This window comes from Xiphophorus hellerii, chromosome 11 (assembly GCF_003331165.1).
Source record: "Xiphophorus hellerii strain 12219 chromosome 11, Xiphophorus_hellerii-4.1, whole genome shotgun sequence".
Classification (NCBI taxonomy): domain Eukaryota; kingdom Metazoa; phylum Chordata; class Actinopteri; order Cyprinodontiformes; family Poeciliidae; genus Xiphophorus; species Xiphophorus hellerii.
The window spans coordinates 28,436,877-28,450,256 of NC_045682.1; the positions used below are offsets into that span (position 1 = coordinate 28,436,877).

General features: G+C 36.2%; 1 protein-coding gene across 6 annotated transcripts in view; it reads left to right on the plus strand.

Annotated features, from left to right (window-relative positions):
* Positions 1–5,209: 5,209 nt before the first annotated feature.
* Positions 5,210–13,380, plus strand: part of tcf7 (transcription factor 7) — a 76,101-nt gene continuing 67,930 nt past the window's right edge. For 2 of the 6 annotated variants that reach the window (XM_032575912.1, XM_032575916.1), the window contains exons 1-3: positions 5,212–5,725; positions 5,945–6,014; positions 8,093–8,199. In XM_032575912.1, the coding sequence (XP_032431803.1) occupies positions 5,543–5,725; positions 5,945–6,014; positions 8,093–8,199 (360 nt within the window). In that variant the 5' untranslated portion in view covers positions 5,212–5,542. Of the gene's footprint in view, positions 5,726–5,944; positions 6,015–7,821; positions 7,949–8,092; positions 8,200–13,380 lie in introns of those variants that run through there. The other 4 variants (XM_032575910.1, XM_032575911.1, XM_032575913.1 and 1 more) reach the window with 4 other exon arrangements.

The window sequence follows — 13,380 nt, forward strand, 5'->3', positions numbered from 1 at the left end:
TCCCAAACTTTTTATAACAGTTGCAGGTAATCTAGCGTATCTTTCTCTTGTCATTTTGTTAAGTCATGGAGATAAAAGTCTATAAAATAAATTTAGAAATGGCATCTACCATAAATCTATTTAAGCCATAGTGAAACACTTCAATTTACTAAATTAAGAATAGCTTTTTTATTATTATAACTACATTTAACTGATAATTAGGATAATTTTGCTCGCTAGCAAGTTTGACGTTTGCTAGCTGTGGCTAAGTTAGGTAAATCTGGATACAATCGTTTTGAATATTCTGATCTCCGTCATGGTAACGTCATGAGTTCTTCATTAGCAACGACACGCTCAAGGTTAAGCACCTTACCTTGCTAGCCAGTTTGACTGTAGTTTTAGCACCATTGCTAAGCTAGTCGAAGCAGAATAAAAACTTTTTAAACATTCTGATATGGCTCCATGTAAACATTTTCTCTAACAATCACAGCTGTGACCTTAGTTAGCAACAGCTGCCTCAGAGTTAAGAACCTCCCATTGCTAGCAAGTTTGACTCTAGCTTTAGCGCCGTGGCTAAGCTAGCTAAATCTGGATACAAACTTTATATTCTGAGAGGGGTCATGTTAACATTTTCTCTGACAACTGCTGCTAAGCTGTGTCCTTCATTAGCAATGACAGGCTCATAAGAAGCTTGACGTTAGCGTTAGCTGCTTCGCTAAGCTAGTTAAAGCTGGATAATTTTTTTTACTTATCATGAGATCTAATTGTCCAAACTTAACTGGCATTTTAAAGGGATATTTTTACAAGTAGTAACTCCAAATTTAATTATATCTGTATCTTTCTTTTTGTAAAAATGTTGTAAACATTTAATAGTATTTGAGTTTTTGCTTTTAATCTCATGGGCTACAACTATATTTAATACTTTTTTCTTCCTTATTTATATGAAACACTTTATAGCTACTGCTTTAAAAATAATTCTCATATTTTATGTCTCTTATGTTTAGTGTTACTTTATTCAGTTTGACTTGAACAGCTAAATATAAACATGAAGCTAATTGCCAGGGTTTTTTTAGCAGAGGAACCACAGCCATTGTTTTTTTCAGACTCTGTATCTCTGACTGTATGTGAAAACCTGTCTTGTGGGGTCACAGCAGCAAAGAAGCGTCTTCTCTTTTCTTTTTTTTCTTCTCGTGTTCTGTGTAGGCTGCTTATCGTTTCAATCTCCTCTTGTTTCCTTTTTTGGCCTTTCCTGTCAACACTGGCAGAGCTGTCTGATGTCACAGACGACACTCATTAGAGTCAGAGATAAAAGATGATAAGAAAGGATGCATGTAGTGTTTAACAAAAATAGCTCAGGACAGAGAAAGCTGGATGATTTAAAGGTAAACTATAACTATGATCAAACCACGAAAGCCTAAAGAAGAATTGGAAAAAGAGAGAGAGTGAAAGACACATTAAAAAGCAGAAATGTTTGCGGTTCAGTCTTTATAAGACACCGTGAACAGAGAGTGTGTTCATACCAGAATTTCTGTTTCACATCAGATGCCTCAGGTGAACCTGCAGCCACGTGATGAACATCTGCAACTATCAGTGCAGATATTCACTTAAGATCAGAGACGCAGCTCTGGATAAAAAAACAGCTGTCTATATTTAATCAAGGCGAATAAACAAGGAGTTTAAACAACTCATTTATAATTTAGATTAGCATACATTAAAAACGCTGATTTTAATCTTTTTATTAATATGCATCAACGATATTGTATAAATATGCAGTTTTATGCAAATACCGTGCCCGTTTTCTGTTTGTATTTAATTCTGTTTCCCAGCTGTGGATCATCATTCGAATTCAAGGCAACAGACTCAGATTAAGTCGAATATTAAGTCACAGCATGGGAGTGTATAAATATTTCTCAATTAAAAACTCTGAAGACCAGCTACTGTATGGGCATTAAAAATGCATCGGCGTTGGGAGGAAAACAGGGGAAGGCAAGTTACGAGTTTGATAAGACATCAGAACTTCAAGTCTACATCTTTGAACTGTGTTTTCTTTTCCATCTTTCCCTCCTCCAATCAAGCAGTTGCAACGGCTAGCACTTTTTAGCTGTTTTGGAGGCTGTTACAAAATCTGGGGGATGTAAGGACCAGCCAAAACATGCTGTGCCTCTGTTATTCATGCCTTCTGATGTTTTTTCACAGAATGTCCTACATTTTGCTGCTTCTTGCGTGAGCTGCCACTTCTCTGTTGATGCAAATGAGGAGTTTTGTTCCAAAATGTGAGAGGGGTGACAGGCGACTGCTGGAAAATAACTGAAAAAGGGGCTGAACTGTAAAAACAGTTGCTGTGACCTGATGGAAATACACTGAAACATTCGATGTCATTCTGAACAAGAGATAAGGTTTTAATTTTTACAACATAGCTGAAGAAATGGGAGCGGTGTCACCACATCTGCATTGAATGAAAGGTCCAAAGACATTTTCTTGGTTTTAAAACTTCATTTTACGCTGCAAAACCACAAAATCTTGGTTTAATTTCTAGTGCAAATATCTTAGGACACTTGAAATGAGACAAAACTAACTGACAAGTAACTTTTCATTAAAAACTAGGAGCTTTTGTAAGCAAATAACTCCTTAATATTGATGAAAAAGTACTTGCAGTAAATGAAATGACATTTTAACTGTCAGATTGTTTACTTTTTATTCAATATTGACTTGAAACAAGCCCCTATATCTTGCTGAAATGTTACTTGTAAGTTAGTTTTGTCTTACTAAGATATTTCCTCTAGAATTACTTGGTAAGATTTTGTTTTTTCAGCGCAACATGAAAGTTTCTATTAAGTTAAAACTGTCTTCTCATAATTGCGACACATAACATAGATTAATGGTAAAAACAATAAAGCAGGACAAAAGTTTCCAGTCCACTTTAACTGACCACAAACCAATGCATAGTTTTAAAGTAGAAGGAAAAGGACATCAGAATTTAAAATTTTTCATATAAAATAAGTTTGGTGTGCAGATTTGCTATTTGTTTTGCTGCAAACTATAATAAACAATAAAAATGAGAAACAATATACTTTCATGCATTCAGAACACCGAGAAGCCTTTAACCAAATGCCGCTGAACTTGGGCGGCTCTACAGCCTTCAACTCTGCTAAGTTTGACTTCAGCTTTTTAGTTTTTGTTGCATCTCTGACCCAAGACTCAGAACATTTAAAGGGGCAGCAGCATGTATTTTCCAGGAACATAAAATACACATTATATAATAACTGTGTTATCTTCAGTTGTTATAAAAATGCTAAATATATCAACTATGACCTAACAGAAATTGTACTTCCTGATTTAACGCCTCTGTCTCTTTAAACCCTCGTGCTCTTTCTGAAGCTCCGCCTTCAGGAAGTCATCACAACATGGCTCCTCTATTTACCCTAAAACAAAATTTTTGAGAAGTAGCTCCTATAATGAGCTCAGCAGTTTCACCAGGTGTTTGCTAAATGCTGCTGGCTAGTCTGAAGGAGCTGAGTGGGGGAGGAGCTACACCTCGGAGGCGGAGCTATGTCCACCCAGGTGTTTTGAACAGCTGAATGGTTGCCATGGAGATTAAAGGATTTCTCAAACATGAAGGAATCAAAGAAACACTCCAGGTGTGTTTTTGATGAGGGAGTATGATTTTATATAAATTAGCTGAAGATAATATATACGCACACATGTTTTACATGGTACTGCCCCTTTAAATTGAAAGTTTATAAACAAATCTACGTGGAGTTTAAATGTTTTCAGTCGATTCTCAGAGTCAGCAGAGGTTTGTTAGATTAGAGTATAAAAAATATCCCAAGTTTTGATCATCTGCTCAATTATCCAGAATTGAAAAACACAACTACAAACCTGCCTATTTTAACCTACATGCAAATAAAACATTAATATTGACTTATAAAGGGTGAACTAGAATGTTTGTTATTCTGAATTAAATATTATTTGTCATTTCTGTCAATTTCATAACTAAACTACTTTGTGTTGATCTTTAGTTTAAAATTACAATAAAACATTGTGGTTATAAAGTGATAAAAAGTGAAACATTTTATGGAGCACGATGCATTTAGTAAAGCTTATTTTTCTGTATTTAGAACATTTACGTGACTCATTACATCATTTTATTTTTTTGTTTAGGTTTTCTACATAAATAAAGTTTATTTGCACAGTTTGCTAGCAGTCATGTGAAAAGTCCAGGGAAACTTTGTGTTGAGGGATTTAAACATATCTTTACTTATTTATTTGGGACATTCTATGTTTATGTTATATTTAATATGTATGTTATTTAGGAAGATGATATTAAAAAAATAGGTACAAATAATTAGTCTTTACACAATTTGTTTCTATTTTTTTATAGGTATAGTCTGCTGTCCTTTAACTCATGTTCAAAACAAATCAATAATGTGGATTTTAACACTAAAACATTCAAAGTTTTGTTTTATTCATGAGTAAAAAAAAAACTACATTTTCCTCTTTAAGTGCAAAGAAATCTCTTTCTTTTACATCATCAACCCTTAACAAAGAAATTAATATTAAATTAGATATTTTAGAATTTTAGAACAAAAATTGAACAGATGAAATTTGTTAAATTTGAATATTACTTACCCATAAAGACAATTCAAAGAAAAATCTTTTCATTAAAACTAGTTTACCAGTTTTAGAAAAAAAAATCTAAGAAATCATACATATACATCATTTATAAATTACATATATTATTATATATATTTACATATATTTATATGTATTATTCATTTAAATATATTTATTTTTTATAATTATTTATAACATTGAAGTTAATTAAATAATTTCAACGTTATATAAATATAATATATCAATATTATATTTAAATAAATAGTATATATGTATGTATAGTGTGTGTGTATTATCTTTTGTATATATATTGATATTTTCATATTTGAATCTCTAGTTTAGTTATCATGGTGTTTTTTCTACATTGTTTTTTCATTTCTTACTTGTTGGTCTAATAAAGGATTTTCTTATCTTACATCCAAATGTTCATCTACTTCCTTATTTTGGAGAAAATCTACTGAATGTTACATATTTGTTACAATATATTACAGAAACCCCTTTTTCTGAGTGGGCCGTGAATATCGCGCATCCGGCCCTGTGCGTCATGAATAATGCGCGTTGAGCGGCGCAGAGGGAGGCGCTGTCTCTTTAAGAGGCTCAGCCCTCTGCAGAAACAATGTACAACCCCCCAACAAGTCATCGGACCTGTCAATCAAGCGGTCGGCGCCTTTGAAGCCGGGACTCCTCGCCTTGTCTTGGGCTCAAATGAGCTGTTTGCTGTTGTAGCGAAACATTGGTCTTCCACCAAGCAACCAGCCGGGGAACGACGCCACATCTCAACTTTTTCTCTGCATGTGGTGGGGCGAACATTTCCCTACTGTCTTCTGGAGGCGCTCCACACTTGAGGATACTATTTTACTGAGAAAGTCACTTCTTTATTCATACTTTTTTAAAAACATTCTTTACAAGAGGAGGTGGGGGCAAAAAGTCCAAGGTGAGGGAAGTAGTCATGCCTCAGCTCAGTAGCGGCGGAGGAGACGACCTGGGAGCGAATGATGAGATGATAGCGTTCAAAGACGAAGGAGAGCAGGAGGAGAAAACCCAGGAGAACGCGTTCACGGAGCGAGACCTGGCCGACCTCAAGTCCTCTCTGGTGAACGAGTCGGAAATAAATCAAAGTCCGACCTCGGCGGTAGGTGGCTCAGTGTGTGTGTGTGTGTGTGTGTGTGTGTGTGTGTGTGTGTAAACTTGTTTCATTTTACGCGCTGAATGAGACCAGAATTTCTGCCTCCGCCTTCTGCGGGATTCCCATGCTGCCCGGAGTGAAAACACGCCGTAAAAGTGAGATAAAGTGGATAAAAAGTGGCGTTTTTTCCGCCTCACCTGAGTCCGGCTGTTGTTGTTGTTCCAGGCGGTCAGACGGGGACACCACGGCGAGCAGAGGGTCTTCCAGGACAAACACCGAGAGCATCTCGACGGAGGTAAGAAGGAAACTTCAAAATACTCATTAGTGCGCCGCTCTGTCTAAGAATGGCCAAAAAAATAAAAGTCTTGTGTGTTTTTGGTCACGGGATGCGCGCTGTAGCTTTAAAACCAACTTCAAAGCAAACTCTCTAAAGATGTCCAGTTATCGGGTTTTCCTCTGATCCGTCACCTGTTAGCAGGACTTCGCTGTTGTTTTCAGTCAAAGCTCAAAAAATACGCCTCACATGTCAAGACCAGCAGTTTTTAACCACAAAATTAACCGATTAATCCATAAAACATCAGAATCTCTCGGTTACCGGGCAATTAATGAAAAGTTATCTCAGTGTGTGTCTGGGTGTCTTTGCGTAACTAAGAAGATGAAGAGAAAATATGTAAAAATGGGTAATTCACCCAGTTTTATTAATGAAAAACAGTTTTGAGCTCCAATAGTTCCAATCCATCAGGCAGAAAAATGGATGATTTTTACTCCAACTACAATAAAAACAGATTTAAATGCATCAAAACAAAGAGTTTCTACAAGAAATACCAAACCTAACCCAGATTTAGCTAATATTCAGATGGGGATTATCTGGTCATTTCTTACAAAACTCTTTTCTCATTCATCTGTTTTCCATTGTTGAAAATAATTGGTGTTAATCAAAATTTGAATCTGGATCAGAAAAATTAGAGCTGGTAACAAACCAGATCGGTGAACGTCTGGGTTTTAGATAAGAAACTTGTAATAATTTATCTTTCTAAGCTTTCTTTAGTCCATCCTTAAATTTGTAAGCGTAAGTGCATTATAGGTTTTATCCAAGCTTTTATTTCTATTTCTTAGCTGCTCTGAAAGTGTAGCTTTGCTCACGTTAACCCTTCCATCGCCAGCAGACGTGTTTCCCACAAACAGCTCAGGATAAAACGACTCAAGAAGAGCTCAATGTTTCCACACTAGAAGAACTTTATAGAGAGATTGTGAGGAAAAGTTGGACATTTTATCAACGCGGTTCAGGCTGCGCTACACTTGAATAGTTTGGAAAGATTGACTCTGATTTGGAAAAATAAATGTCTGTTTTAATAAATAATTGGCATTTATCGTGCAGTTCAAGCTCCACTTGTGTTTCTGTGCAGAGATAATTGTTGTGTTTCGCCTGGTTTCTGACTAACTGACTTCCTACATGAGTAAATTTAATGTTTTGTGTTTTAAAGTGTCTTCAGCTCTTTCGCTCAGATCTGTCACTTCTTCGGCAGAGTTGCTCTGTTTCATCTTAAGAAAGCTGTTATTAATTAAGTCACCAATGCTAATCATAGTGTGCATCTTCCTTTCTAGTATTTGTGAAATTATCCCTGTCACAGTGAGATCTGCTCATGTTTTGGCGTTTAGAGGCAATTTTGAAGGAAAATTGCAGCTTTTTCTCAACTTTGGGAAAAGAGTGATTAAGTTTTTTTTGCTTTTGCCACCCAAAAAGAACAGAGTAACTTCCCTCCCTGTGTGCAGCACATTTTGAAAGTGTGTAGTTTTACTTGGCAGCTTTAATTATAGGTTTCCCTCAGCCGTTTCTCTCATTTCAGTCCTTACCAAAAGAAGAAATGTCGTCACGTCGGGGTCGTCTCAGGAAAAGTTTTCATCAAAACCGGATTCTGCGGTTTCAAATGGATCCTTGAGACAAATTGAAACCGGTAGAAATCTGTATTAGCAGAACTGCAATCTGGCCAGAAAAGCTTAGCAGTGACAATAGTGGCTAATTGCTTTGTGTTGCAGTTTCGGTCTGAGCAGGTAAATAACCCAGTTATGTGTGACCCAGAGAGAGAGAGGCCCCTCGCTTAATAAGGCGGCTGCTGCTGGAAGTGAACGTAGTTCACGCCTCTGGGCTGCAGGTGACGGCTTGCTGCTGTTGTTACATATATATCTAGTCTGCGTTCGTGCAAGGATGCGACATGATGCAACCGCTTGGTAATAGTTTACCTGCTCTGCATGCACGTTTATTCTGGATGTGTTTGTTTCCAGTCGTCAGATTTAGCTTTTGAAAAAGCTAAAAGTTGCTTTTGAAACTGTAAACATAATTTTTGTGTTGTTTCTTCTTTAATTTAACCTCAGTGTCGAAGCAACAAGATGGAGGCATGTACAAGTCGCCGGCGTATCCCGGGTATCCGTTCCTGATGCTGCCGGACCCTTACCTCCCCAACAGCTCGGTTTCTCCATCTGTAAGTCGGCTCTTCCTGTTCTTAACCCTTCCTGCTGCCTGCTGGGCTCTGATTTTTCTCCTCATTGTGTGTTTTGTCAACCTGAGGCCAGCCTTACCTCTGTGACTACCTGGATTTATACCCGGTCTTTCAATCCAGGGCAAGTTTTTAAATCAGATCCTCAGATCCACTTTGAATGCTAAAGAAACGACATGGCCGTCTTCTTGTCTTTGATATTTTCTGTTTCTTTTTGCTCAAAAAAGTCAAAATCTGTTTGTCTTTATAATTTCTAATGCATGTTATGAAAAACAGACTGTAATTATTACAGAAAACTCTCCTGTGACTGTTGCCAATCAATATTTCTTTAACATTTTGAACTTTAATCTGAATTTTGAAAAATTCTTTATGTGTTTTGACCACATACACTGCAAAAACACAAAATCTTACCAAGTAATTTTGGTCGAGTTTCTGGAGCAAAAATCTTATTACACTTGAAATAAGAGAAAACTATCGTATAATTAACTTTTCAGGAAGAAATAAGTAAGTAATTCCTTAATATTGGCAGATTATTTCATTTATAACATGGGAAAAATGTTTTGTTATAAGTGAAATAAGAACTTTTCTATCAATATTAATTATTTACTTCTGTGTCTTGCTGAAAAGTTACTTATAAGTTAATTTTGTCGTACTTCAAGTGTACTAAGATATTTGCACTAAACTAAACAAAAACTACATGGTAAGACTTTGTGTTTTTGCAGTGTAATGGACAAAATAAAATATATTGAGGCTAATTTGGGTTCAGAGGAGGCGGCTGCCGCCTCACAGTGACATAACGCCGCCGAAATAAAAGGTTTTTATTGTTATTTTGGTGAACTCTGCTGGCAGTCGGAGTGTGATTGCTGCTGTTGCTGTGAGGTTTTTCCATCTACACACACACACACACACACACACGCACACGCACTCACACACACACACTCAGGAGTGTGAGTGATAAGAGGGTTTTGTCGCGGCCCTAATAAAAGCTGAGCGTTCACTTTAGACGCAGATCTGAGACGTTTTTCGCATCATTTCTCATTTATGATAAGAATTTTGATTTATTGTTGTCACAATAAATTCCAGTTAATGACGTTTAAACTGTTGTTGGGATTATTAGTCTTACTGTCAGTAAATCTGAAAGTATGATTAAATGCAGTGACTGTGTGCAGTTTAGTGATAAAAATCACATTTCTTTATGAGAAATAGTGTCTTTTTTAAGAGCAGGACCTGATAAATATTTCTTATTGTTACTTTTATTGTTGTCACAATAGCACTTTGTCACAAAACTTGTGAAGAAGAGAGTTTTTCCAGTTTTTTACTGTCTGTAACTTACCTGTTTTGTGTTTAAATTGCATTTTTGATCTCCATTTTATTTAATATTATTATTTAGAAGCTTTCTGATAAAACAAGGTGATTTATTTATTTCTTTTTCTTTTAAGTGGAAATAAAACTTCCCAGAAATGAATCTAAGTGATAATAGGTTTTATCCATGATCACTGTGAACTCAATCACTGCAAAAACACAAAATGTTACCAAGTAATTTTTTAGTTTCTAGAAAAATTATCTTATTACACTTGAAATAAGATAAGACTAACTTATAAGTAACTTTTCATTAAAATATAAGAGCTTGTTTTAAGTAAATTATTCCTTAACATCGAGGAAAAAGGAGATTATTTAATTTTCCCATGTTATAAGTGAAATAATCTGATTTTCCATCAATATTTACCTGAAACAAGCCAATATATCTTGTTGAAAAGTTAGTAAGTTAGTTTTGTCTTATTTTAAGTCCAATAAGATATTTGCTCTGGAAACTAAACAGAATTACTTGGTAAGATTAATTTTTTGTGCAGTGATGCATTACAGTGAAAAACTTTTTTAAATTTTTGTTGCCGTTGCTTTAAGCTGCACATCCGGCAACATGATCAACAGCCTGGTGGCGTCTGAGTAGAAATCGCTTCAGAACGATGGAGGAATAAAGAGAACTTCCCTTCTCTCTTCCTCTCTTCCTCTCTCTTTCTCTCTTCCTCTCTCTTTCTCTCTTCCCCTCTCTTTCTCTCTTCCTCTCTCTTTCTCTCTTCCTCTCTCTTTCTCTCCCCTTGTTGTTGCCTCCGTATATTTAAGGTTTCAAGTTGCCGCTACCTGACATTTGAAAGTGATTGATGAAAGTGTCATGGCGGCTGAGGAAAGTGTCATGGCGGCTGAAGAAAGTGTCATGGCGGCTGAGGAAAGTGTCATGGCGGCTGAAGAAAGTGTCATGGCGGCTGAGGAAAGTGTCATGGCGGCTGATGGTTGTTGGTTTGGTGGGACGGATGATGATCTTCAGGTTTGGGGGACCGACGGGGAAATCACAGGTTGTTTCTGTTTCGGCGTTAACCTGAGAGAAGGTGACACGTTTCTGTTGGAGTGAGTCTGTTTGCTGGGCGGCAGAATCAGAACAGAACCAGAACAGAACCAGAACCAGATCAGAACAGAACCAGAACAGAACCAGAACCAGATCAGAACCAGATCAGAACCAGAACCAGTCTTCTTGTTCTTCTTTTTCTAGTTTGCCTTTTATTTGGTCAAGTTGTGGAAAATTGGCTGCATTTGTTCAGGAAGCAGGAAATGATTTAAAAAGTTTCTCTATATTCACTCGATGTCGCAGCAGAATCATTTTCAAAAACACAAAAATCGACTCGTTTTTATCAAAGTCATGATATGATTATTAGCGATGCACCGATTGCAGTTTTCTGTCTGATTATCAATCTTTAAAAATCTTCTGATTCTGATTGTTTGACTTTTTGTCTAAAATTTTGCCAAATTGATCAGGAAAGTCTCTGAGTTTAAACAGGGGAAGCAGAAATGTTTGCAAAATCAAAAAATCATAAAAAATATAAATTTCTATCAGTGTGATGTGATTATCTAATGGATTTTTGTTTGTTTCTATTCAGCATGGAAGAGTTTGGTTAAAATAAATCTCTTTGGTTGATGATTATTGGCTGCAGCTCTCTTTTTATTGAGTTTAATCTCTCCGTTCGTCCAGCCATCCGTTACCAGCAGCATATCGACGGAGGGAAACCTGCTTCTGAAAACCTGTTTCTGAAAACCTGCTTCTGAAAACCTGATTCTGAAAACCTGTTTCTGAAAATCTGAGTGTGTTCCTGTAAAGCTGTAAAACTGCTGAGCTCATTGCGAGAGCATCAGCTGAACGGCAGAAAGTTCAGCATTAAGTTTATTAGTTGTCTCTGTGATTCCCCTCAGCGCAGCATGTGGGTTTGTTTTCACTGTAAAAACTCCAGTCCAGTTGTTTAAATCTGTTTTTTTTATGGGGGGCTTTTTGGAGAAAATGAATACAAAATAATTCAATTGGTTCAGTTGTTAATCTAAAAAGTTAACTCATTTTCTGTTTAATTAAGACAGAAAAGCATTTTCCTATTGCAAAAGGCAGAGTGGGTAGTAACTAGTTACATTTACTCAGTTAGATTTGCTTGAGTAACTTTTTTAGGAGTATTTTATTTTTGAGTAATTTTATTATAAAGTATTTCTGCTCTCACGTGAGTCAAATTTCTGGATTTTCTACCCATTGAATAAAAACAAACATGTTTTAACCAGAAATCCACCAGACTCAGACACACCTGCAGTTCTTGCAAAAGTTTCAGAAGTTTATTGAAATAAACTAATTTTAGAAAATTTATTTTGTCGTTTTGGTTCTTAAGATACCAAAATTTCCACTTAACTTTATATTTTGCTGTTTGAAATGATTGATAATCTGATCAGTCACTCAGACTTTTTACCGGCTTTGTTTGTTTTTGAGTAAAAACATGTTGAAGTATTTCTACTCTTACTTTAGGAATACTCTGGGTACTCTGCCTCCTCTGGACGTTTTGCTGTTGTCACATTTATGGAGATATGGGAGGAAATGCCCAGAGAAGATTTGTGGGATTAGCAGATTAGCTTGTTGCCTTTGTGTGGAGCTTTTATCTGGATTGTGTTTTGTGTTTTCATGGCTGCTGCTGAACTTCATTTCACTGAGTTGCATCTCAGCGTTTGGCATGTTTGTTGTGTTCATCTGCAAGCCTCAGGCTGCTGTTTGTATCCAGAGTTCATGGTGTGTTTTCTGAGCTAATGTTTGCTCTCTCTCTCTCTCTGTGTGTGTGTGTGTGTGTGTGTGTGTGTGTGCGTGTGCGTGTGTGTGTTTTGCAGCATTTGTGTATAACGTTGTGGATTAAAAAGCAGACAGTTTTTTTTAAAGGGAGTCAAAGCAAAGCAGAGGAAAGATTTCCTGTAGACATAAAAGTCGTTTTTTCTTCCTTCAGATTCATGTTTGCTTTGTGTCGTTTTCACCTTTTCTACCTCTGTTCTCGTCTCTGACGTCTTCGTCATCAGTTCGCCGTTCTTTCGTCATCCTCTCGTCCTTTAAGATAACCTTCAGGCATCTGGGAACTAAAAGAAAAAATGACAAAAGCTCAGAAATGTTTGTTTTTCAGGTTAGGGACGTTTTTACTTTCCTGATCTTTAGTGATCAGACATTATAGATGATTGGATAGAAATTGGAACTTCATGAAGAACAAAGAGGAAGATATTTGTGTTTATGCAGATGATTAAGTGTTGCACTTTTCCAAAATTATTCTGTTACTGATTGGTATCATGTAAAGTTTTAAAGGCGTTGTGAGTTTCTGCTTGTTTTTGGTTCATACAAAGGCAGATATCTCTTCTTTTAGACCAATTTAATGAGTGAAGCTGCATTTCCTGCAACTGTAACTCATGAAAAGTCTTTAAAAGCAAAACATTCTATAAAACTCAGTACAAAAAACAACAAATGAGAGTAAATATTAAGAGAGAAAATTAGAAATAAAGCAGATGGATGTTTAAAAAGACAAATGCAAAAGTTTTCTTTAGAGATTCAGAAATTTCTTTTTGTTTTTCAGATTCATATTTTGACCGTAATAGAAATGGTTCACGTTTGTGGGCTGGTTTCCACCAAACAACCTCAACATTTCAGACAGATTGCTCTATAAAAGTATCAACTGAACTGATTAAATAAAACTGAACCCAGTATAACATGATGTCAGAAAAATCCCATAAATGAATTATTTTAAAAACTGCAGCACTGCGTTTGATGATTATCGATATTTGATTGAAAATTACTGCAAAACACAAAATCTTGCCCAGTATTTTTGTTTAGTT